The sequence below is a fragment of the Zingiber officinale genome, chromosome 4A (assembly GCF_018446385.1).
Source record: "Zingiber officinale cultivar Zhangliang chromosome 4A, Zo_v1.1, whole genome shotgun sequence".
Classification (NCBI taxonomy): Eukaryota; Viridiplantae; Streptophyta; class Magnoliopsida; order Zingiberales; family Zingiberaceae; genus Zingiber; species Zingiber officinale.
The window spans coordinates 120,005,929-120,032,825 of record NC_055992.1 but is presented as its reverse complement, the minus strand read 5'-3'; the positions used below and the strand labels follow the sequence as shown (position 1 = coordinate 120,032,825).

Below are 26,897 nucleotides of genomic sequence, written 5' to 3'. Positions count from 1 at the left end.
TTGAAGAACGCGGGACGGTGAGGTCCGATGGAGGTGGCGAGGGTGAAGGGGAACATCGGCAAACGGGCACCACCAGCGACCGCGGATGAAACGGGAGGTTTCGTGGCTCACCTCGCGCGGCCTCTTCCAATGGCTAGACCATGCGCTAAATCGTTTTTGGTTCAAGCACTCCCCCCTCCTTGCTCTTCACTCCCCTCGCCTTGCCTCGTTTCAGGGTTTCCTGCCCCGCTTCCTCCTTCCTTCCTTACCTTCTCATCTACTCTCCTCCTCCTCTTCCTCAGGAGAAGTGGCTTGATGCGAACTGATCAAAAATGGTGCGTAATCCTAAACCGAAGGCCGAAGCCCTCCATCGGTTCCCTATCTTGCAACATTTTGTTATTTCTCAGCCCTCAGTAACAATCTTCCAGTATTTTTTTTTTCTGGGGAAAAGAAAAACACCTCTTTTTTTGTTTTTTGTTTTACTACCAGAAATGGAAATTGTAAAAACTCTCCTTTTTTGTAGGGAACTTCCGTTAACATTATTATGGGTTCCAATGTGTGGGTTGAAGATCCACAATTGTCTTGGGTTGATGGACAGGTCACTAAAATTACTGGTGAAAACGCCGAGGTTCAGACTTCTAATGGCAAAACGGTAAGCTAAATGCTAATGCCGCTGTCCCTATTTCGTTCAAGCGTATCAATTAATGGTTCTAACGTCTAAAAGAGTCAGTCACATTTTTTTTTGAAAAAAAAAATTATCTTGAAGCAAAAAGGTGGAAACCCATCAATTCATTCGGAGAATATATTTTAATCACATGCAAATGACAGCCTCACGTATATAGTTCTGTTGATATTAGGTTGTCACTACTCTGTCAAAACTATATCCAAAAGATATGGAAGCCCCTCCCGGTGGGGTTGATGACATGACAAAGCTCTCGTATTTGCACGAACCTGGAGTTCTGCAGAATTTGTCCGCTAGATACCAACTGAATGAAATTTATGTATGCTCTACCTTGTTATTGTCTGTTTTTATTGGATAAAATGTTTTGGTATAGTGTTCTAATCTTGATAAGCATTTTTTTCATGGCAGACTTACACAGGAAATATTCTAATTGCTATAAATCCATTCCAAAGGTTAACCCATCTATATGATTCTCACATGATGACCCAATATAAAGGGGCTCCATTAGGCGAGCTAAGTCCTCATGTGTTTGCAGTGGCAGATGTGGCATTCAGGTTTTACTTAAATGCTGTTGCTAAAAGGATTGTATTCCTTAACTTAAGACTATGAGCATTTAAATTATGTATGAGCAGGGCAATGGTAAATGAGGGAAAGAGCAACTCCATTCTAGTTAGTGGTGAAAGTGGTGCTGGAAAAACTGAGACAACAAAGATGCTTATGCGTTATCTCGCTTACTTGGGTGGACGTGCAGCCACTGAAGGGCGAACTGTAGAGCAGCAAGTTCTTGAAGTAAGTTGAGGGTTTATAATGGTTACCAAGCACTGTTGAACTAGAGCTCTCTACAAGCCAATTCTATCATTTAGTACTAAATGTTTGAAATGTGTCTATTTTTCAGTCAAATCCAGTTCTTGAAGCATTTGGCAATGCAAAAACTGTGAGAAATAACAACTCAAGGTAATGCATGTGTTGTCATCTTGTAGCGGTACTCTTTACTAATTCGGATTTTAATGTATGCAGCCGTTTTGGAAAGTTTGTGGAAATTCAGTTTGATAATAAAGGTAGAATATCTGGTGCTGCCATCCGAACCTACCTTCTTGAGAGGTCACGAGTATGCCAGATATCAGATCCAGAGCGTAACTACCACTGCTTTTACCTTCTATGCGCGGCACCAACAGAGGTGTGTCTTTATTATTCTTGGATTATTATTTGCATTGTACTTATGTGCTATGAAGTGACATGGTGATTGATGAAACAATTTGCCATCATAACTTCCCAGGTGACTGAAAAGTACAAATTAGGAAAACCAAACACATTCCATTATCTTAACCAATCAAACTGTTATGAATTGGTTGGTGTGAATGATGCCTACGAGTATCTAGCCACTAGAAGGGCTATGGATATTGTTGGAATCAGTGCACAAGAACAGGTATAGATTTTATATATTTAACAGCTATCATGGCTGACAAAATGGAATGATCTGATTATATTCTGTTTGATTCTCTTTGTAGGATGCCATTTTTAGGGTTGTCGCAGCCATTCTTCATCTTGGAAATATTAATTTTGCCAAGGGACAAGAGATAGATTCATCTGTGCCCAAGGATGACAAAGCTAAGTTCCATCTTAAGATGGCTGCTGAACTTCTCATGTGAAGTCTAGATTCTCATTTACTTATTTTCTTGCTATGATGCTGTTTCTCCAAGTTTGTGATAATTATCATATTTTAGGTGTGATGCTGAGGGTTTACAAGATGCACTGTGTAAGCGTATGATGATAACTCCTGAAGAAGTCATTAAGAGGCCACTTGATCCTCAATCTGCAGCTGTAAGCAGGGACGGCTTAGCTAAAACAATATATTCTCGCTTGTTTGACTGGTAAAGAAATGTCTGACAAATTATATTTGACAGTTATCTTAATTTTTGTGATACAAACATTATGAATTTTGGGGGATTGTTTGATGATCTATTTCATTGTACCAACAGGATTGTCGATAAAATAAATGTTTCAATTGGACAAGATCAAGCTTCCAAGTCACTGATTGGTGTCTTAGACATCTACGGTTTTGAAAGTTTTAAAACGAACAGGTAGTTACTAACAAACAAGAGTTCATTAATGATGCAGCATATCTTAGCCATTTTAATATTTTATTTTATATTGTCAACTGTTATTCACAGCTTTGAGCAGTTCTGTATCAACTACACAAATGAGAAACTACAACAACATTTCAACCAAGTAAGATTTTCCAATATGGTTTATTCATTCTTGGCTCTAGCAATTACAGTATGCCAGGAAGCACAATTTCACTCTGTAGACGTGATATGCAATTTCTAATACTTCCAAGTTATTTTCCAATTTGACAAAATTTTCAATTGCAAGCCACTTTTCAAGATAATGTCTGTGAATAATGTTTTTAACCCACACGAAGAATTTGATCATTCAATGAAATAATTATTAATACTTCGAATGATTAGTTAACATTTAATCCAGATTGCAACTTTTTATTTCAGCACGTTTTCAAGATGGAGCAGGAAGAATACACAAAAGAGGCAATAGATTGGAGTTACATCGAATTTGTTGATAACCAAGATGTTCTGGATCTTATCGAGAAGGTTCTCTCAAATTACCATACTAGCTCAAGATCTATTACAATTTTCTTCTTTCTATCTCTCGGTTTCATGTTCAGTGGTATGCCTATTTTTCTAAGCAGTGCATTGTTGGTGAATCTTGATCATTGTTCTGAATAGTGTCTATAGTGACTAAAATGATGCATGAAATTCAGATGATTATATTGTAGTTGAAATGGGAGTAATGTTGATTTTTAAAGAATATGTTTAATCTGAGTATAGATCTCATTAAAATATCTATCAAATTTATAACATGAAGACTGGCCTGTTAGGAGATTTTCTGCAAGTCCAAGCATTGTGTACCGGGATCAGCTTAATCTGTGACCTTAGATCATGAGCGTAAGCAAGCATAGTCATTTCTTGGACCCTTTGAGGATTTGGTTGGCCAATCTTCCTGCAAATTACTGAAGCTGATGAATTGCAATTCTCTTTGATAAAGTGGAAATCAATCTTTAGTGCTTACGTGATTTGTCCTTTTATGGGATACTAGAGTAGAAGCTATGTGTATGGCAAACAAATTGTCACAATACAACTTCATAGTCTCTGGGAATATATTTCAATTCAGTCATTAACTTTTTAATCCAAATGAGTTTACTATTACTAAAGCCATAGCTCTAAAGTTTGCCTCTGCCGTTGACTTGGTACTACAATCCTCGACTTGGAATGGCAATCTACTTCTTTCTCTTCTAGGAATTAAATTACCTCTCAAAGAGTATACTCGCTTGATATGGATCAATTATCCGGAGGAGAATGTGCCCAATTAGCACTAGTGAACTCTTAAATGTGAAGATAGTCTTAATTCTAAAACAATAGCCTTTCCCAAAGGATTTTAAACAGTACCGTATAATTCTTAGGTTGCCTCCCAATGATCATCATATAGGACTAACAAATTAGTGAATTACATTTATCACAAATGAGATGTCATGTCTTGCAAGTGGGAGGTAGTTCAATTTTCTTATGAGTCTTCTGTACTTCCCTATATCAGATAATGACTCTCCCTATCTTGATAGAAATTTTACAATATGACCCATAGGAATGTTAACGGGTTAGGTCCCTAACATACCAATTTCTCCAAACCTATCATCTATCATCTACATACTTGTAGTGAGAGATGTAAATTACCCTGATCCTGTCTGAAGGCTAGTGAGATGGCGCGCTGGTTCCAGTGGATGATCTGTTGACCAGTGGAAGACTTCTTTAACTGGCGATGAAGCTCCTCCACGATCCTACACACAATCCAACAATCTGACAAAGCGTTAGTGACTAAAGACCAGGGAAGGGATTCTGGCAAGGCCCTCTGACGCTTAAGTTAGTACAATCTCCCGCGGATGAATGAAGAACAACAGAGGATGAGCGTAATGTTTAGATTATGCCAATTGTGTACCTTACCAACGGAGTGGATCCCCCTTTATATACCACCTCTCACAACTTCTGTGATCGTGAGGTGGCCCATTGCGTCAAAGTTTGTTAGGTGATGGAAAAAGTATAGTCTGGGTGATCCACAATGATAGTCCGAGGAATCTTTTATTTTACCCACAGATGTACCTCTTTTGTCGCTTACGACTTAGGCCTTTGGTGAAGTTATTGGAGTATACTTATTATAACGGATCAATTAGTGAAGAAATCCCCCTCGAGAATATTCCCCGACAACTCTAATAGGCTGTTAGAATGTTGTATGCTGCTTGTCTGTTAAATATATCTCGGTCGGTCCTTAAGCAGACTGCTTAATTAGAATATCTTTTATTGAATATATTTCGGCTGATCTCTCATTTGGCTGAGCATTTATGGTAAACCCCATAAAATGGAGCACCTTTAACCCGTATTGGTATCAATGTCTGTGCTAAATGCTGCAAAGATCCGTTCAAAGACTAATATAGTGACTACAGTATGCCAGAAATCCATTCAAGGAGCCATATGATAAATTATGTATGTTAGAGTCTTTATTTCTAGGGACAATATGACATCAGGTGTTTTTAAGCCCACCCGGGCGAGCCTTATGTTTGCCTGGCCTTTATCTGACTGATCATATATTAACAGCTTTGTGAGGCTAAGTGTCTTTAAGCCCACTCGGTCTTTGCCCAGCCGGGCGTACACAGAGAGCTTTATGTTTGACCGGTCTTAATTTGACCGATCATATATTAACAGCTTTGTGAGGCTAAATGTTTTTAAGCCTGTCCGATCTTTGCCCAGCCGGATGTACACAAAGAGCCTTATGTTTGACCGGCCTTTATTTGACCAATCATATATTAACAGCTTTGTGAGGGTATCTTTGAGTCCGCCCGGTCGTTGCTCAGCCGGGCGTACACATAGAGCCTTATGTTTGATCAACATTTATCTGACTGATTATATATTAATGGCTTTGTGAGGCTAAGTGACTTTAAGGCCGCTAGGTCTTTGCTCGGCCGAGCGTACATAGAGAGTCTTATGTTTGACCGGCCTTTATTTGACCGATCATATATTAACAGCTTTGTGAGGCTAAGTGTTTTTAAGTTCACCTGATCTTTGCCCGGCCGAACGTACACAGAGAGTCTTATGTTTGATCGGTTTTTATCTGACCGATCATATATTAACGATTTTATGAGGCTAAGTATTTTTAAACCCGCCTGGTCTTTGTCTAGCCAGGCATACATAGAGAGGCTTATGTTTGACCGGCCTTTATCTGGTCGATCATATATTAACGGCTTTGTGAGGCTAAGTGTCTTTAAGCCCGACCGAGCAAATTTATGTTTGACTGATCTTTATCTGATCGATCATATATTAACGGCTTTGTGAAGCTAAGTGTCTTTAAGGCCGCCCAATCTTTGCCCGACCGGGCATACACAGAGAACCTTATGTTTGATCGGCCTTTATCTGACAGATCATATATTAACAGCTTTGTAAGGTTAAGTGTCTTTAAGCCCGCCTGGTTTTTGTCCGGCCGGGCGTACACAAAGAGCCTTATGTTTGACGGGCCTTTGTCCGGTCGATCGAGTATAAAGAGGTTTTAGAAGGCTTGAGTGTTTAGAGCCCGATCATCCTTTCATCCGGCCAGGCTCCCCTGAACTTGGCCGGCTATTTGACTAACCAGGTATATTACTTCTTGAATTCCATAGTAAAATACTAGAATCCTTTTATCCGGCTGGCTTTATGGCCGGTCGGCCCTATCTGAGCGTCCTGCTTTGGAGCCACTCGGACAGGACCCGAGAACTTTGACGCTGGGCGATTAACAGAATCAGAGGGGAGTGCTCCACCATTCTGACTTTGACCGCCACATCACCTTGATTTTGATCGTCACGTCATCTTCTAGATTCGCTCGTTATAACCCGTATCATACCCTTTGAGTAAGCAACCTTTGTGCTGAAGAGATACTTAAGTTCATCTAGGTTTTGTATAAAATGTTGATAGAGGTACTCCTTCAATCATGCAATTCTAATGAAATCATAACCAATAATGATGATACTAGAAGGATATGCCTTCTTGACTAAGAAGGAGAACTTTCTTGACGAAGGAGAAAACTAATTTTTGAATAAAGTACTTGAAAGTTGCTTTAGCCCATACAACATTTTTTTCCCAACTTTTATTTGGTCAATCTCCTCCTTAGCAGTAAATTCTTGAGGTTGCTCCATATCTCCTTAGTAAGATCGCCATGAAGGAAGATATCCTTAATGATGAGTTGATGAAAGAATAAACAAAAGGCAACTACTAAGGTAAGAAATATGTGACTCGGATTAAGCATGGCCATATGAAAGAAAGTGTCAAGTAGTCCACATCATAAACTTAAGTCTATTTTCAAATGATCTATAGTAGCATGTGCATTTAACACCATGATGAAAATCCACTTCTAGCCTATAGTAATCTTACTTGAGGGAGAGTAACCATTTATTACTAGAGGGGAGATCATCTAGCTTATCAATCATGACCTACCTCTAAAGAGGACAAAAATATGGAATTTGGGTGTCACACTAAGTAGAACACTTTTAAGTATCGTTATATAATGGTAAGATGCATGTGAGAGGTAGAGTCCAAGATGATGATAGGCAAAAAGAGAATTGGAGAGCTGCTTGGATATACTGGAAACATGTAGAGTTGGCTTGTTGGGTTAGAGGATGTGGTGGTAGGAGGTATGAGAATGATCATTGAAGAAAATATAGGAAGTACCTACACCTACCCAAAATGATGGTGTAGAGATGAGAAGGGAGTCAATTTAAAGAAAGCCATATCATCAGAGTTAAACCCACAACGTTACTCTAGAGAGTAGAGAGAGGTTACTTTGGAGAGAGAAATAATGGTAGCCCTTCTGGAGATATAGGTAGCCAAGAAAGACATACTTAGTAGATCTAGGGATAACTTGTCCAACCAAGAAAATGAGAGATTGACAAAGCATGTACAACCAAACATTTGTGAGGGAATTAAATACAAAGCATCCCTAGGAAAGAGGAATGTCAAAGGAACCTGTTTTGAAGAGTAGGGGATGACATATGATTTTATAAGATTCCATGTAGTGAGAGGTACATCAATCCAAAAGGAAAAAAGGAGTAAGCATATGTGGAAGTAGATCATTAGCAGTCTCAACTAAATGAAGATTCTTCCTTTGTAATTATGCTATGGGATGTAAAGGCAAGAAGGCTAATGAAGAGTACTTAAGTTCAAAAGAAATTACTGAATTATAAAAGAATTACTTCTTAATATTATCACGGTGAAGAACTTTAATAGACACTTAATTTTAGTGTATAGAGAAAGAGAAAAATACCACGTCATTCGAGAATATCCATCAACTAAAGTTACGAAGTACTTAAATCCAAGAGTGAAACTAACACGACTCAAAACCATATATTTTAAATTCTAGAAACTAAGATGACCTAAAGAGGTGGTGGGACTAAAAAACACATCACATCTAGCAGGTAAAGTTGGCAACACTTATGCTCTTGCTTTGCTTGTTATTCAATGCTGAATAAAACAAAAGTGACATTGAATGTTACAAAACAATTAGATGATTTAGTTTGTTTGCTAATAGACAATGAATTTAATGGAAAATCAAGTATAGGAAGATAACTAGAATAAAGGTGAAAGAGAAACATTGTGAGACCTATTGACTATGTGGCATTGGTAGGACAATGCTAATAGTGTAAAGACAGATAAAGAAAGATGCTTTTAGAGTTGTACTTGCATGCCTCAAAATTTAGAATCTTGGATAATGGTCCAAATGCTTAGGACTAGTAGGCAGTAAATGCACCTCCATAAGTCATAAAAGTAATTGGTTGAGATGAGGCACTTATGATAACTAGAATTAAAGAAAGCATGAATAATCCTTGGCAAGTACTATAATAATGATACTAGACTTAGAATAGGTGTGGGTGGATAGATTCTTTTGAGAAGTAGAATTTGACTGGGCCATATATACAAGCAATGTGTAAAGGATGATTAATGCAGGATCATCCCAACATGACCCCTTGAACTTCAAACGGTCATAATTTTTTACTCAGAACTCAAAATCAGGTTTTGTTTATCGCCACGCGTGCGGAATTTAAAAATTTGCATCCGTAATCGCCAATTTTCGGGCCTAAATTCCACCATTTAGGCCCTCAACTGATGCTCCAAAGATTTTATTACTATTTTTAATAATTTTTTGTTTTTATGGTGTTTAGGGTATTTTTGGTATTCCTGGTAATTATGGATCATAATTAGTCTATAATACTGTCCTGTTTTATTAATTTTAATTTATGTCAAGAGATTACCTTTTCTGGAAAAATCTTTCTCTCTTTACAAGATTGGAATTGAGGTCCCTATATTGGGATTTCTTTCCTTTCTTTGTCTTAGGGTTTAGAGTCTATATAAACATCTGTCTAGTTGTATGAGGATTAATCCCTCTTTAATTAATAAAGTTTTCTTTTCTGGTAATTCGACGAGTTTTCCTTGTTTTTTTTTTTTTGGCATTCTCTCCTTTTGAGCTTCTCCTCCAATGTTCCCTCTCGTTAGCATGTAGGATAATCGATAGCCTGCTCGGCGTCAGTTGGTATCAGAGCTGGTTGTGTCTGATTAAGGAAGTTGAGCGTCGATTCCATGGAGGATCATTGTGGTCGCGGTTGCAACACTCGACAGGTTTCGATTGAGGAAGCCGAGCACCATGGGCGCAGCCTCGAGGATATAATGACGATTGAGGACTTACGAAGGCAAGTTGCATAGTTAACTCATCAAATGGTAGCAATGGTGGCGGCATAAAATCTTGAAGGTCACGAGATTTCAGATCAAGGATTTGAGTCTATCTTTGAGAATCCTTACTATTGTTAGACTGCTAGCCCGAAACGTCATGTTCGGGAGGAGCCTTATGAAGACCTTGGTGTTTGGTTGAACTATCCGAATTTTTTGGTATGTTTCAAGTAGAGACTTTTGTTGATTGACTGAATGAAGTGGAGCGAATCTTTGAATATAAGCAGGTTCCGGATTGGATGAAAGCGAAGCTGATTGCCATCAGACTGAAGGGGCAAGCATCAGTGTGGTGGGAACAGATGCATCGCTCACAGGGCAGACAGGGCAAGTCCAAATAGATGAATGGGAGAAGATGAAGAAGCTTAGGGGTCACTTTCTACCTTTCGGCTACACCCAAATTATGTTTCAACGACTTCACTCGTTGCGATAGGGCACGAGATCGGTTGATGATTATATTGAAGAGTTCCACTAGCTGATCACCCGAAACGACCTATTTGAGACGGAGGAGTAGATGGTTGCACGATATTCTGGGGGGTTGCGTCAGTCCCTACAAGATGCCCTTAGCTTTCATTCATTTCTGACGGTGTTTGAAGCATACTAGTGCACACTAGTTGTTGAAAAACAATAAAATCGAAAGCCAGTGGTGAGGGGCGACAAAAACAATCGATTAATTCGTCCTAAGGCTCACGTTCTATATTGCAGCAGCCTTCGCAGTAACCTTCATAAGTTAATCCTAATGCTCTTGTCACGTGTTATCGTTGTAGCGAATAAGGACACAAGGCTAAACGATGCAGGAAACCTTCTCTTACTAATCAGTAAAGAAAAAATCTGTTGATCGAGGAAGATATGGAAAAAGAGACCGAAGCAATTGACGACTCGGAATATGATGTGTTTGACGAGGTGAATTATGGTGATGGCTAAGAGACATTGGTTGTTCGTAAGAGTGCTGATTTCCAAGGGCAATTCAAAGGAAAATTAGTTAAAAGCCAATATTTTTTATACTACCAGCACCATCGTTGATAAAGTCTGTAAGATGATCATCGATAGCAGCAGTTGTGAGAACGTAGTCTCCGCTGAGGTTGTCCAGAAATTTCAGCTGAAAACAGATTGTCATCCTGAACCATACAAGTTATCATAACTTAATAAAGATAGTGAGGTAACTGTAGATCAACGAGATAGTAGATTAACGATGTCTTGTGTCTTTTTCAATTGACAAATATTTTGAGAGTGCTTGGTGTGATGTGATGGTCATGGATGTATATCATGTATTATTGGGGCAGCCTTGGTAGTATGATCAGAGTGTTGTTCATGATGGGTGGAAGAATACATATACCCTTCAGGTCAAGGGAAAAAAGATTGTATTGGCGATACGTTGGGAAGGAACCACTCCAATTTCGGTAGCCAAGAATACTAATCTACTTTCTATATCCAGGTTTTTAGATGAGATGGAGCATATGAGCATTGTCTATGCTTTACTACCGTGCCAAAGCGAAGTTGTAGCCATAGACGTTGAGTTACTGGTCGAAGTACAACAGTTGTTAGTAGATTATGATGAGCTGATGCCAGAAGATCTTCTTTCTGGGCTCCCACCGATATGAGATATCCAACATTAGATTGACTTTGTTCCGGGGTCGAGCTTACCTAATCGACCAACATATCGTCTCATTCCCAAGGAGGTTGAAGAATTGTAGCGACAGATAGTGGAATTATCGGAGAAAGGCTATATCCATGAGAGCATGAGCCCATGTGCAGTTCCATCCCTACTAGTGCCAAATAAAGATGGTTCATGACGTATGCGCGTTGACGGCCGAGCCATCAATAAGATCACGGTGAAGTACATATTCTCAATTCCTCGCTTAGACGACATATTGGATTAACTCTCCAGTTCTAAGGTCTTCTATAAAATTAACCTTAAAAGCATATACCGCCAAAATAGGATAAGGCCCGGAGATCAATGGAAAACTGCATTCAAGACACAACACGGGCTATATGAGTGGATGATCATGCCTTTTGAATTGTCCAATGCGCCCAACACCTTCATGAGGTTTATGCATCAGATTCTGTGGCCTTTCATGGGAAAGTTTGTGGTGGTCTACTTTGATGATATTCTCGTCTATGGTCCGACATGGGCATCTCACTTTGATTACCTCTATGCTGGTTTTGAAAAATTAAAGACAACGTGCTTATTTATCAACATGAAGAAGCGTTCTTGCTTTATTACATTGGTAATTTTCTTTGGCTTTATTGTATCTATTGATGGTGTACACATAGATCAAGCAAAGATAGCCGCAGTCTTGGAGTGGCCGCAGCCGATGGCCTTGCACAATGTCAGAAGTTTCAACGGCTTGGCTTCTTTCTACCGTCGGTTCATCAAAAATTTTAGCACTCTAATTGCTCCCATCACCGAATGTCTCAAGGCATGAGATTTCAAGTGATCTAAAGAGGCAAAGATTAGTTTTCAACTGGTCAAGCAGAAGATGATCGAAACAGCAGTCCTGACACTTCCTGATTTTGACTAAGTGTTCGAGGTCAATTGTGATGCATCTAACATTGGTATAGGAGGTGTTCTGAGTCAGTCTGAACATTCAGTTGCTTTCTTGAGTTAGAAGTTGTCTGAGTTCAAAAAGAATTACTCTCCCTATGATTTAGAGTTCTATATCATTGTTCAATTTTTAAAACATTGGCGTCACTACCTAATACAGAAGGAATTCATCCTGTTTACTAATCATGAAGCATTGAAATGCATCAATGGTCAACACAAGTTGAGTAGACGACATGCCAAGTAGGTGGCTTATTTATAAGAGTTCACCTTCATGCTGAGACACTAAGCTGGAAGTCTGAATCGTGTCGCAGATGCCTTAAGTCATTGTTCTTCATTGCTCACCATCATGAGTACCAGTGTTGTGGGCTTTGAAGTTTTTCTAAATATGTACGTAGCTAACCCATCATGTTCTTCGACATGATTTTATTTTGCGTAATGGTTATCTATTTCGTAAGTTAACTGCATTCCAGATTGTTCTTTGAGGCAACAGATCATGAGCGAGCTTCATAATGAAGGGTATTTCGAACATGATAAGACGTTGCCCTCATCTTTGCTGATTTTTATTGGCCCAAGTTGACTAGCGATGTGACCTACTTTGTGAACCGATGTTCTGTATGACAGCAATCTAAGGGGGTGCTCACCAATGCAAGCTTGTACACTCCCTTACCTGTCCTTGAAGCTCCTTGGTTCGATGCCAACATGGATTTTGCATTGAGATTACCTCGCACCCAACGAACCTTGGATTCCTTTCTTGTTGTGGTTGCCAGGTTTTCAAAGATGACACACTTTGTAGCTTGCAGGAAGACTATGGATGCTGTCTGGATTGCCCATCTTTACTTCAAGGAGGTCGTGCGCTTACATGAGATACCTCTATTCATGACTTTAGACTGTGATACTAAGTTTATCAGCAATTTTTGGAAAAGCTTATGAGAAAAATTGGGAACACAATTGAACTTTAGCAGTGTCTATCACCCCAAACAGATGGTTAGACTAAGGTGATGAATCAGAGTTTGGGCAATCTTATGAGGTGTCTAACAAGAACTAAGACAAAGTAGTGGAACTTGACGTTACCTCAAGCAGAGTTTGCCTACAACAGATCGAGAAACAAGACGTTTGAATCCTTTAGAGATTGTCTATGAGTGGAACTCATCATATGTTTTGGACTTAGCCCCTGTTCCACGTATAGGATGATATAATCCTAAAGCAGGTGAGATGGTAGAACATCTTCGGAACATTCATGAGTAGGTGGCAATTTTGGATAGCAATACCAAGTATAGAACTCGGGTTGACGATCATTATCATCAAGTACTTTTTGAGGTCAAATATTTTATCTGGGTTGTTTTAACTCATGATCGTTTCCTTGTTGGTGAGTACAATAAGCTGAAGGATCATAAAATTGGACCGTGTGAGATATTACAAAAGATCAACAATAATGCCTACAGGTTATCTGAAGACCTTTGATGTCTTCAATGTGAAGCACTTGACTTCTTATTCTGTGGATGTTGATGAGGCTACTATGAACTTAAGGGCGAGTTCTTTTCAATCCGGAGAGACTGATGGAGGATTAACTCAACATAACCCCTTGAACTTCAAACAGTCATAACTCTTGATTCGGGACTCGAAATCAAGCTCTGTCTGTCGCCACACGTGCATAATTTAAAAATCTACATTTGTTATGGGAGAAATCGTAGCCGTCAATTTTCAGGCATAAAAATCTACCGTTTAGGTCCTCAACCGAGCCTCTAAAGATTTTATTACTATTTTTGGTAATTTCTATTTTTATGGTATTTAGGGTATTTTTGGTATTCCCGATAATTATGGGTTATAATTAGTCTATAACAATGTTCTATTTTATTAATTTTAATTTTTGTCAAGAGATTTTCTTTTCTAGAAAAATCTCTTTATTTCTTTACAAGATTGGAATTGAGGTCCATATATTGAGATTTCTTTCCTTTGTTTTTTTGTCTGGTTTAGAGTCTATATAAATACCTGTCTAGTTGTATGAGGATTAATCTCTCTTTAATTAATAAAGTTTCCTTTTCTGGTAAATCCGATGAGTTATTCCTTGTTTTTTTTAGCATTCTCTTCTCTTGAGCTTCTCCTCCAATCTGCCCTCTTATTAGCTCACAGCATAATCGCTATCCTGTCCGACGTCAATGATGAGGTGGGTGGCCATGTATAGTAGCAATCATTTTTGAAACGCCTAAATTTCCTGCACTTGGAAAACTTGGGATTGACTTGTCCACTAAGATCATTTTCCACAACCATCAATGAGCCTCATTGAGAATATCCTCTACAGCTATGTGATCCTCTAGATGGAAATCGAACCACCAATGTTGGTTGGTTCACTGTGGCATCAGAGGATGATGAGACAGTGATACAAGTCTGCAACATCCTCATGTACGTGTGTGATATAAGCCTGCACTGGGGTGAGCGTTGCTACAAGAAAAGTGATATAAGCCTGCAACATCCTCATGTACACATCTGACATGAGTGGAATGGAAGAGCCTTCTAAAATTCTGGTAATCAGCTTGATACTTTCCTATGTACACACAAAGAACTTGACACTATCAATCTAGATCTGGGTTCTATTCTTACAAGTTATTCAAGGCAGACCGCACCTCCTCTGGACATTCTAAGATCAGAAGTCCTAGGAGCCAACTCAATATCATCCATCTAGACCTGTGGTTTTATCTTAACCAAGTTATTCGAGGAAGACTACACCTCTGAACATTCTAAGATCAGCAGTCCTAGGAGCCAATCCATTCCACCCAACCCAATACATATTTCAATCAGGTTAGCATTAGCAGAATTAAAACTCCACAGGTGCTAATACCAATGAGCAAAACCCTACATAAATCCTTATATCTATTAATCATGGTGCCTTAATTGGATTAGAAAAAAATTGGTACTTTTCTCTTGATCGTACCTAGTTTAACTTGGATTTAGATTCCACTTAGATGTTTACAGAGATCATAATATTTGCATAATTTGCATTATATTTGGTCCCTCCTAAACATAAACAATTGTTTTTCCTATACTGCATGCTTCTACTGTAGTTTCTATGAATTTATTAGCCCCTTGCTACTAACTTTCCTTCATATGTTGCTCATATTTCCAGGATTTCATGTTATTTGATGAGATGTCTTATCTCATGCAAACTAGCATGAATTCTATTTTACATGTTGCCTCTTATACTGTTTTATTTCTCTTTGTTTGATGGAAATTTTATTTTCCTTAATAACTCACTTGATTTTCTGGTATTTTACTACTGATTAAGACTGTAAATGTTCTGCAAATGGTTATAAATTGTTGTAATGAATAGAGATTCATACGAGGAAGCTTATTCTGCTATTCCTTTTTTTACAGAAACCTGGAGGTGTGATTGCACTTCTTGATGAAGCATGGTTTGGATTTTCATCTTAGTTTTTAACACTTATCTTCTGGATTTAAATTTTGAGAGCGGATAAATTATTGTCTGATAATCTACTTATATGCAGCATGTTTCCTAAATCAACACATGAAACCTTTGCACAAAAACTTTATCAGACATTTAAAACGCACAAACGCTTCATCAAGCCCAAGCTTTCACGCACTGATTTTGCAATTAATCATTATGCCGGAGAGGTTGAATTCTTGATTTAGCCTACAATTATTATAAACACTTTTATAATAATGTGTTTGTTTTCTATTATTAGGTTGTGTATCAATCTGATCTTTTTCTGGACAAAAACAAGGATTATGTTGTGGCAGAACACCAAGATTTGTTGGGTGCTTCAAAATGCTCATTTGTTTCAGGCCTTTTTCCTCCTCTGCCTGAGGAAACAAGCAAGTCTTCTAAATTTTCATCAATCGGTGCTCGCTTTAAGGTTCTCTTCTACTATTGTTGAAAATATTCTTGCTTGAGAACATTAGAAGGCCCATCTATATGGAATGATGTTTCTCACTGTAGTTTGCATTTGCTTCAGCTACAACTGCAGGCTTTGATGGATACATTAAATTCCACAGAACCCCATTATATCAGATGTGTGAAGCCAAATAACCTTCTAAAACCTGCCATATTTGAGAATTCCAATGTCATGCAACAATTACGCTGTGGTGTGAGTAGCTTAGGCCATGTTATTTGGTTTTGAAAATTGTTATTTCATACCACTTGTCATTCTGTTATATCTTTTGTTATAATGTTTTTGGGAACATCAGGGTGTTCTTGAGGCTATAAGAATCAGCTGTGCTGGATTTCCTACGCGTCGTATTTTCTATGAATTTTTACATCGTTTTGGTGTTTTTGCTCCAGAAGCTTTTGTTGGGAAGTAAGTTCTATCTAATCTTGCAAATGATAGAATGTTTGGGGTTTAAATTAGATTATATGACTTTATATTTATGTGGAATTTTTTTTTTTTTTTGATTTTGTATTCATGATTAGCGATGAAAAGACAGCTTGCAGGAAGATTCTGGAAAGTAAAGGCTTGAAAGGATTTCAGGTGATTCCTTGACCATATTTGTCACAATAGTTTTCTCTTTGCTTCATTATTTTTGAATTCTTCCTACCATAGTCTATTTAGGAATATACACTACGTTGGCTATATTGACTAAAATTTTCAGAGTTATGTAGGCCGCAGGCCACTTTTATCTGGAATGAGCTTTGCATCATGATCCTGATTTTTGTGGCGTTTGCCTTTGCTTTCAAATTTCTTGGGGTCAATTCTCAACTATTCTTCATGTCTTTCTTGCAATGCTTCCTGAATTTCCAGATAGGTAAAACAAAAGTTTTCCTTAGAGCCGGTCAGATGGCAGAGTTAGATGCTCTACGAGCTGAAGTTCTTAACAGAGCAGCAAAGACTATTCAAAATCAAATACGAACACATATTTTGCAGAAGCAATTTATTGCTTTACGGAAGGCTGCCATTCATGTGCAATCATTGTGGAGAAGTGTGTCCAACTGATCTCATTGTCTCATTATATTCTTTGGTTTTTTATTCATCTAACATGATTGTGTTTATAGGAAGATTGGCTTGTAAGTTGTATGATGACATGAGAAGGGAGAATGCTGCAATTATAGTTCAGAAAAATTGGCAGCGACATAACTCTAAGAAGGCTTACAAAAAACTGCAATATTCAGTTCTTGTCCTACAAAGTGGTTTTAGATTTTTGGCTGCTCGGAATGAGTTTAGATTTAGGAGACAAACAAAGGCAGCAATTTTTATTCAGGTGGTTCTTTCATGATAAGACCATCAGTTTCTTCTCAGTTTTACAATATCTATAATATTAAATCTGTTTTTTTTCATAGTACTGCTATCTTCTTGTCTTCTTTGCAGGCTAAATGGCGTTGTTATAGAGCTCATTCATACCACAAGAAACTAAAGAGAGCAGCAATTGTTACCCAGTGTCGATGGAGGGGAAGGGTTGCAAGGATAGAGCTTAGGAAGCTAAAAATGGTTGGTACTTCGCTCTTGCAATTTAGCTATTTCTGCAGGTTCATGGTGATAGAAACATGTGATCAAATTGGGTTCTTTATGTTTTCTTCTTCATTAGCTTAATGTTTGCTTGCATATCCTTTCAAATTTTTTAACCATCACTGAGAAAAGTGTTTGTGTTTCTATTATATATGTGTGTATTTTTATTATTATTTTCTTACATATTTTCTTGGAGATGTGAACTACTTTCGTTTGAACAAGGTTTGCAATACAAAACACTTTTGGATGAAACATGCTGACACATATATACTCGGAGACAGCAATGTAGATGAAAAAAAAAAAACATGGTACTGCTACATTAGCGACCCCCTCATAACTGTCCTACGCCATTGAGAGGGAGTTCAACATGAACCCAAATTGACAAGTACATGGGTGGGGTCCGCAGAGGTGATGAAATCCCCTATTGAGTTTTGACCCCTCAACCACTACCGTCATTATCCCATGCACATACCAACTGAGCCTGGGGGTAGAATGTATGCACTAGCATAAAAGGCTACATGAATTTTGATGAGAGAGCAAATACATTTTATTTCACCATGGAATGCCAGTGCCATAGGAACATATAACCACAACTTGTATGACTAGGATTTCTATGAAGTTTTTGGTTAATTTTGATGAGGTCCCAAGCTGTTATAGTAGTGCATATGATTTACTCTGGGATATGCTCGAAATTGATTTACGCTTTAATTTTAAGAGAATAAGGTACAATTAGTTGTAAACTGGAAATTTTAAAAACCCTCCATAGTTTTATTGTTCTCTAAACAGTCATGTATGAAATCATTGCATAAATCCAGAATCAAGACTATATTTCTGTTGCTTGGAATTTCATGGGCATAAATTAGTATACATTCTTTGCATTAGTCTGAGAGCACACATTTGAAAAGGAAAGTATAAGCATCTGCCCCTTTCCTTCCTATCCTTATGTTTAAAAACAAAACAACAATAAGATGCTACTAGCCCAACTACTTGGGAACTTCCACTATGAATCATATCAATGATTGTGTATATGCATTGTGCTAAGTAATAATGCTCTATTTTCTTGAGTTGGAACAACTGCAAAGAATGGAGAGAATGGAAATACCACAGCTGTTTCATTCCAAGTACTTATTCTTTCATTAGACCTCATCCATTGACAAAATACTTCCAAACACAATTGCATCCTTCTCAATTTTCACTTACAAAAATTGTTTGGCAGAGGAATACTTGTAATCCATGATATGGCCATCATTATTAGTTCTTTTCTGTTTCTTTTGTTTGTTTCAGGCTGCACGAGAAACAGGTGCCCTCAAGGAAGCAAAGGATAAACTCGAAAAGGCAGTAGAAGATCTTACATGGCGTTTGCAGTTGGAAAAGCGTTTGCGGGTAATGTTTGGATATTTGGTAGTTACTACTTTAACAGCTGCAATGATGGATTTAACCTACAGTGAATAATCATGAAAGGGACACAGATCTTCATGCTTTGTTTTATGTATTCTCTTACACATTTTGTTTCATTTTAAACATTATACTGAAGTTGATTTAGGTTAATCATGTGATGCATACAGACAGACTTAGAGGAAGCTAAAGGACAAGAAATTGCAAAATTACAGAACTCTTTGCAAGAACTGCAAAGTAAAGTAGATGAGACAACTGCAATGCTTGTCAAGGAACGAGAGGCAGCTAGGAAGATTATTGAGGAAGCACCTCCTGTTGTCAAGGAAACTACTGTTCTTGTGCAAGATACTGAGAAGATTGACTCCTTGACAGCTGAGGTGGAGAATTTGAAGGTGCTTGTCTTCATCTGTGGCCATACCTTTAGCATAATGTTTGACTTTTCCTATATTGCAAGGTCTAGTGGGTATGATGTTCTTTCAATGGTTTGCAATCAAGATTTATTTAACAGAGACTTATTTCCCTCCTTCATGTTCACATCTTGGGGTAGTAGCTTCAGGATGATTCTACCAATAGATTTTATCAGTAAGCATAAGCATTTTCCTTAATGGAATGAGAAGTGGAAATACATAGCATTTTCCTTTCCAAAGAGGGGATGGATAATGTCGTATCATGGTTCAACATGTGTATGCTTATCTAAGAGGAATTTACTCAATACCAGACAAGGATTGTGATGCGGACAACAAAGCTTTGAGTGGCCATAACTTTTGACTCGGGTTGAGTCAGGACCTATAATATATCAAATCGAAACTTGTTCTGAGAGTTTTTGGGTGTAACCCGTAAAGGCCTAGTTTTAGGGGGGGAAAATGTGGCCTTTTTGGAGGCTTTGAAGGAGTTTAGTCCTTTATTTATCATTTGGAGGTTACTTTCGTCTTTTGCAGAGTTAGTTTGAGACTATTTAAACCATTGTTTAGTTGATTTTTAGGGCAGCTGTTTTTTTCATCAATAAATGTTTTTGGCATTCCTTTCCCCAAGACGGCGAGTTTTGGATGTCTATTTTCCTGAATCAACAAATTTTTAGAAGATTGTTTTCGGGGTTTGTGTTCAAATCAAAAGATTCAATAATTTCCGCTGTCATATTGACAAAGTTTAGTTTTCCACATTTGATGTTTTTATATAGTTTAAGGTTATTCAATTTGGTACATACACTAGTGTTGTTTATGCTTATCATTAATCTGGAGGATTTCTCTAGTGAAGCAAATATCTAGGAAAGTATGTTGTTTTTATTATTTGTATTTTACACGTCTTCCAGAAAGCTGTGCCCTTTACAATGTGGACTTATTGATTAATTTCAATGCAATTTTCTTGTCCTTTTAGGCTTCACTACAGTTTGAAAAACAAAGAGCTGATGATGTTGAAAGCAAATACACTGAAGAACGACAAGCAAACGAAGAAAAAACGAAGAAGTCACTTGAAGATGGAGGACAAATACTTCAACTGAAGGAAACCGTGCATAGGTTTTTTACTTTCCCTCTCTCACAGGTCATCACTATTAATACGAATGTTTAGTAGCTCTTTCTCATATGCATAATTATGGTGAAATCAAGGACTCCATAGAGCTTAATAGGTAAATATTATTAGATAAATATGTTGGCCTTAGCATCAATTTCTCATCTATCTGGTGTCTAGTCTACTTCACTTTTGAGACCTTCATTGTAAAAGTTGCTCACAAGTTGAATTTACCCTGCTATGATTGTTATGAAATTTCCACTTTAGGAATACTTCAAGAAGTATATTTGAAAATCAATGCTGCAGAGGTTGAAATTATTTGCACCAGCATTTATTCTCTACCAGTGATTGGTATAGTGAAAAACATTATAGAGCTTGTCTGATTGTGTTACAATAACTTTCTTAAAAGTTGCTACTATCTGGCCATGGAAGGTTTGCTTTATTTCATTGAAGGAGGCTGCGAACACCAAAAATTATGGCCTTGATTGGAGTTCCATTTGGTGTGAAAATGCTTTCTAATATTCACTTCATGTGGCATGATAAGAGAAAATAGCTATCTAAAGTTCTAAACCTGTTTCTATTGCTAAGTTGTATAGTAGCAATTTCCAGTTTAGATACGTTAATAATATTCTTCTTGCTCAATTAGGCTTGAAGAGAAGCTAGCAAACGTGGACTCAGAAAATAAGGTATTTCGTCAGCAGGCTTTATCCATGGCACCCAATAAATTGTTATCTGGACGCACAAAATCAATACTTCAGGTGAATGCAACAAAATTATTATTTTCTTTATCATGCCTATAGTTTTTTTTCCCTATTAAACCTTTTATTTTCCTGAATGTTACACCAGAGGAGTTCTGAAAATGGTCATTCTATCAATGGCGAAACTAGAAGTCTCACAGTAAGATGAGGCTTCTTTCTGTTAATATTCTAGCTTTGTACAGAATAACTGGACATGATTTTTTTCTATTGATGTGATTTAGGATTCCCTTAGTTCATCATTTAACATGAGGGAGAGTTCTGAAATAGAGGATAAACCACAAAGAAATCTCAATGAAAAACAACAGGTTGATTAACTTATTACCTTTATTCTGCCTAAAGAATGGTTCTCTAATTGTGCACCTTTGTTTGATTCTGTCACATCAATCTGACTTGTTTACTGCTATTACAGGAAAACCAAGAATTGATGATTAGGTGTATTGCACAAGACTTGGGATTTTCAGGAAAAAGACCTGTTGCTGCTTGTATTACTTATAAATGTCTTCTGCAATGGCGATCATTTGAAGTGGAGCGCACAAGTGTTTTTGATCGTATTATTCAGACAATTGGTCATGCCATCGAGGTTTGAAACGATCTATTATTTCTGTTATATTTTCTTGCTTTTGAATAATTTTATTGATCATGTTATGTTATGCTTTCTATATTAAGACTCAGGATAATAATCAGATATTGGCTTATTGGCTTTCCAATTCTTCAACGTTATTGTTGCTGCTCCAACGCACATTGAAAGCAAGTGGTGCAGCAGGCATGGCACCCCAACGTCGCCGCTCATCATCGGCTACTCTTTTTGGGAGGATGACTCAAGTCTGGAATTATGTTATTTATACATTTTGCATTTGGAAGCAAATCTGCATGACACTTTCTTATTGTACACTTTTTTCATCAGAGTTTTAGAGGTACACCACAAGGTGTGAACCTTGCGTTAATTAATGGGAGTTTGACAAGTGGAGTAGATAAATTACGCCAAGTTGAAGCAAAGTATCCTGCTCTATTATTCAAGCAACAGCTCACTGCATATGTGGAGAAAATATATGGAATGATCCGGGATAATTTGAAGAAAGAGATATCTCCATTGGTTGGTTCATGCATTCAGGTAAAATTGGGCAGTTTGTGTTCTGATAGTAGTCTAAGAATGGACTTTTGACTTTCAGTTCATGCTATTGCCTTGCTAACTTTGTGTTACAAGTTTGATCATGATCCTTTGTTTCTAGTTAAGTAATGTCTTTATGATTTGTGTTTTCCTAATTCTTTGGGTTTGCTTCTGTAATTAAATAAATCAGGCCCCACGAACATCAAGAGCTAGTCTCGTCAAAGGGTCTTCTCGTTCACCTGGAACTACTGCCGCACAACAAATTTTGATTGCTCACTGGCAAGGGATTGTTAAGAGTCTTGACAGTTTCTTGACCACGTTGAAAGCAAATCACGTCAGTTTATTCTCCATACTCTGAACCTCTTTTTACTTTCTCTAGCGTTTATTTACTTGTACATGATTGTCAATCCTCTAAATCATGATATTTGTTCTTCTATGACCAGGTGCCTCCGTTCTTAGTTCGGAAGGTCTTTACACAGATATTCTCCTTTATAAATGTACAATTATTTAACAGGTGCACATTTTATACGGCCTGCTTCTGAAAGAAATTTTGTGCTTGACAAGGAAAAAAATTCTAACTTTGTCCCTTGGTGCAGTCTTCTTCTAAGGAGAGAATGCTGCTCATTTAGTAATGGTGAGTTTGTTAAAGCAGGATTAGCTGAACTGGAACATTGGTGCTACAAAGCAACTGATGAGGTAGCTATCTTATTCCAAAATAATAATCTTGTTAATGGTTTTTATGCCCGGACAAACAAGTTGGTGTTATGGAATACACTTTATACTTGTTTCATTTATCTTATTTTTTTTCAAGGTTAATCTGTTCTTTAAAATGAGAGTGTCATATGAAAAGTAGGCTAAACTTGTTAAATTAGTTATCTTTGTTAATTATTTAATCTATGATAAATTTTACATAACAAAATTGAGAAATTTGACACTAATAGGTGTTAGACGCCAATATGAAAATAATATAAGAGCAAAATGTTAGTACTACAATAGTCTGTGACCTATTTGTTAATATTTTGTGAGAAAAGGGGAACAGGTACCCAATTGAATTTTTCCAATAAGATGGTACCAAAAGCTAGAATAGCTTCCATAAGGTCTCATTGTTCCCCTCCCAGATCACATTAACACTTAACGAGTTTCGGTCACGCTCCTTGTTGCCAACCTTTGATAGTGCAAGCTCAAGGAGTTTCAAAGGTGACTGTAATGCTCAAGCTCGGTTTGAGAACTTAACAAACAACTGCATATGGTGAAATAATTTCTGTTGGAGCTCAAAATCCCAATGTGAATAAGAAACTAAATGCGACAAGTGGCATCAGCTCAATCGTATCAATCGACTTTAGTAGTTGTTGACTAAGCAACTTCACCTCTTCTCTCAAGTATCTCCCACCAACTGGGTTTTCTTAAAGTACATTAAGCCAATTTGCATTATTACTTGATTATAGATTATAGAGGTATATCTATTGTTTGCTTATCCCATGGAGTTGGATTTTCTCTATGAATTTTGGATTCATATGCCTCTAATGTTTTGGTAATATATTTTCATTCTCTAAGCTCACACCACCATCTAGTTCTACCAATGTCACCAAGCCAGCGAGTCTCATCTATTAGTTAAAGGCATTAGAAGGGTTTCTATATTATCATCATTACATTTCTTGTCTGTCTTTTGTATTCCTGAATTTCCATTTAGCTTATTATTAGTTTGTAAATTAAACAGATTCTTGAATTGCTCCGTCATGTTCAATGCTATTTCTGTTGTCGTCTAAGATTTGAGGACCAATAAAATGTTTGGCATAGGGTATGAAATTTATGGAATATAGGACTAGATGTGATTCTTTTGTCTTTTTCATGTTCATCTTTTATGGCTACTCCATTACCCTTACAAATTCATAGTCACCTTATTCATCCTAATCTCCAACATCTAAAATAGATGGAATCCTCTTCGTTTAATCTTTCATCTATTGAGTGCTAGTCATATTTACTAGATAAAACATACCTCATTTGCTAATAGAATGCATGAGCATGCATTTATACACTTTGCCTTGATTTGTTTCGATATATGGGGTTCAAGTTGTGTAAGCTTTACTTTTGGGTTATAGAAGTTTGTTACATTTATTAATGAATATTCTCGAATGATTTGGTGCTTCCTAATAAAAGTATTTTGAACTTGTCTCGATTTTTTCTTTATTCTACATCGAGATTAAGCCCAATTTGGTTTGTTAATTGAAGTTCTTCAAAACGAAAATGATAAAGAGTACTCCCATATTTCCCAATTATTTCTTTCAGACCGTAGGATTATCCACCAATCTTCTTGCCACAAACATCCAAATAGAAGCGTTGTTGCAGAAAGAAAGTATTGACACCTTACTGAAACTCCTACTCAATTATTTCTTTGCCACCTGCATAGTTGTGGATAAAGAAAATTTGGCATAGTTGATTACCTAGTAAACTAAATGCAGCATTAGCAATGGCAAGCTAATGTGTCAACTATTTGATGTACATGAAGGTTGTTTGTTTGTTTAAAACAGTCGCTGCAAGTTGATTTGAAATTTAATCCAACTAGGTTGCTTGAGAATACTTTATCTTCTTCCAAATTTATCCTTTTCCTGGTTATTACAGTATGCAGGTTCGTCGTGGGATGAACTAAAGCATATAAGACAGGCTATTGGGTTCCTGGTAATTATACCCACTTCATTTGAAAGTGTACATCAGACTTTTAGAACTATGACAGATGATTAATGATTGATGGCTCGCTATGGTACAATTTTATGATGGATAATTTGAACATATGCGAGAATAAATATTGTCCTTCATTTGGCTCTTCCTATAACTAATTGCATAATTGAAAAATTAGAAACAGAAAACGATTGCTAAGTCTGTACAACTTCAAATTAGAGAATATACAAATCATCTCAACTATGTGTTTTTCAGGTCATCCATCAAAAGCCAAAGAAGACCTTGGATGAAATTAGCCATGACCTTTGTCCTGTGAGTTAAAAGTTTTTACATCTTTGCATCTCCACTGAGCTTTATTGATAATCCAACAAATTTTACTTCTAAATATGCAGGTACTCAGTGTGCAACAATTATATCGGATAAGTACAATGTACTGGGATGATAAATATGGAACGCATAGTGTGTCTCCTGAGGCAAGATGCTTGTCAAATACATTCATGAAAAATGTTACAAGTAAAATTATCAAGTGCAAAATGTCTAATAGTTCATCTATAAATTGACTAGGTTATATCCGACATGAGGGTGCTGATGATTGAAGATTCAAACAATCCTGTAAGCACCTCGTTCTTATTAGATGATGACTCAAGGTAAGAAATTCCAGATTGACTTGTTTAAGTTGACCTTGTTTTTAATTGCTATTCTACCATTAAGAATCTTTTGGAAGCTCATTTCTTGTTTGATCATGCAGCATCCCATTTTCAGTTGATGATATATCAAAGTCAATGGAACCGATTGATATTGCGGACATAGAGCCACCCCCACTTGTTCAGGAGAACTCAGGTTTCATGTTCTTGTTGCCTCGCGTTGACTAAGAACCAAAGCTATTTCCCTGTATTCATCATCTACGATTTGTGGGATATTTGAATCTCTGAGGTGCTAATGATCAACCACTTCAATATACTTCAAACTTGCAAGATTAGCATTATTCGCACTCATGATGCAGTCTTGCCAGCTACACTAAAGAAAACCAGTACCTGAGTCTCTCTTTGTTTGTTTCAAGGGGGCATTTTGTTAGGGTATTTTGGTTGTATGTATATTAGTTTTTGTATCTTAGTTTCTCCAAAGATTCATGCATGTATTCAGCTGAACAATTAATTATTTCTTCTATATGATCAACGTTATAAAGATTTAGACACCCAAGCTGGTTAAGATTCTTGGGGGAAAAATTGTTCTTGTGTTTCAGCTTAATTTCAGATTACATTATAATCGGTTAAACTAGTTGATAACTGCTTTACACAAATGTTTTATTCTAAAATATAATTTTAATGTTGTTTTTATGGATTATATACAAATTTTTTTTTGCACACTAGGAATTCTTAAAATGTTTTAGTTATTCATACAAATTGTATAATATATGGAAACTTTGACATTAAACCCCCAGATGTAATAATTATACGTGACAGAGCAAAATAAACTCCATATTACATTATATTTCTTAGGTTGCATTTTATTAACTTCAACAAATTTTTATTAATAATCCCTCATTAATCTCCTCTCCATATATTTCTACAAGGTAGGAAAATACTTTAAAGCAAATCTAACAAAAAATACATAAAATACTATAAAATTTCTTCTAAATCTAATTACAAGTTGATTGTTCTTGTTTCTAATTCTACATCAATACTTATTCTTATATGCTAGTAAATTATTATTTTTTAATAGTGGCGTATGTAAAATAAAAAAAATTATACTTACTGACTTTGGCAAATCAAAAAATAACTTCTCCAAACTTGAGCAAGAGAGACATATCCTACCCCACAGGCACAATACAGCGGTAAAACACTTGGAAGAACAAACAAGAACATGAAAGTTCGAATCAAATTTTCTAAAAATCAGTCTCTTATAAGTTGTGCTCTAGATTTACTCAATCAGTGTACCCCCAAGATTAGTTGGGCAAGACTTGACACCTTGATTATTGAGAGAGAGAGAGA

General features: G+C 37.0%; 1 protein-coding gene across 2 annotated transcripts; it reads left to right on the top strand.

Moving 5' to 3' along the window:
* Positions 1-26,133, top strand: LOC121970784 (myosin-11-like). 2 transcript variants are annotated; one of them, XM_042521742.1, is made up of 39 exons: positions 1-314; positions 503-631; positions 837-980; positions 1,070-1,215; positions 1,294-1,450; positions 1,557-1,615; positions 1,679-1,838; positions 1,938-2,087; positions 2,170-2,306; positions 2,386-2,532; positions 2,641-2,742; positions 2,833-2,890; positions 3,166-3,267; positions 15,380-15,417; positions 15,511-15,637; positions 15,709-15,879; positions 15,979-16,110; positions 16,211-16,320; positions 16,434-16,491; positions 16,762-16,939; positions 17,013-17,218; positions 17,326-17,445; positions 18,748-18,846; positions 19,029-19,250; positions 20,233-20,372; positions 21,011-21,122; positions 21,211-21,261; positions 21,344-21,427; positions 21,532-21,702; positions 21,795-21,944; positions 22,027-22,233; positions 22,421-22,564; positions 22,674-22,744; positions 22,827-22,926; positions 24,850-24,906; positions 25,162-25,218; positions 25,299-25,379; positions 25,471-25,553; positions 25,655-26,133. In XM_042521742.1, the coding sequence occupies exons 1-39, from the start codon at positions 312-314 to the stop codon at positions 25,776-25,778; spliced, it is 4,587 nt and encodes a 1,528-aa protein (XP_042377676.1). In that variant the 5' UTR covers positions 1-311; the 3' UTR covers positions 25,779-26,133. The 2 variants fall into 2 exon arrangements, with proteins under 2 accessions (XP_042377676.1, XP_042377675.1); XM_042521741.1 differs by having other exon boundaries at positions 21,789-21,944; positions 25,655-26,132.
* Positions 26,134-26,897: the final 764 nt, after the last annotated feature.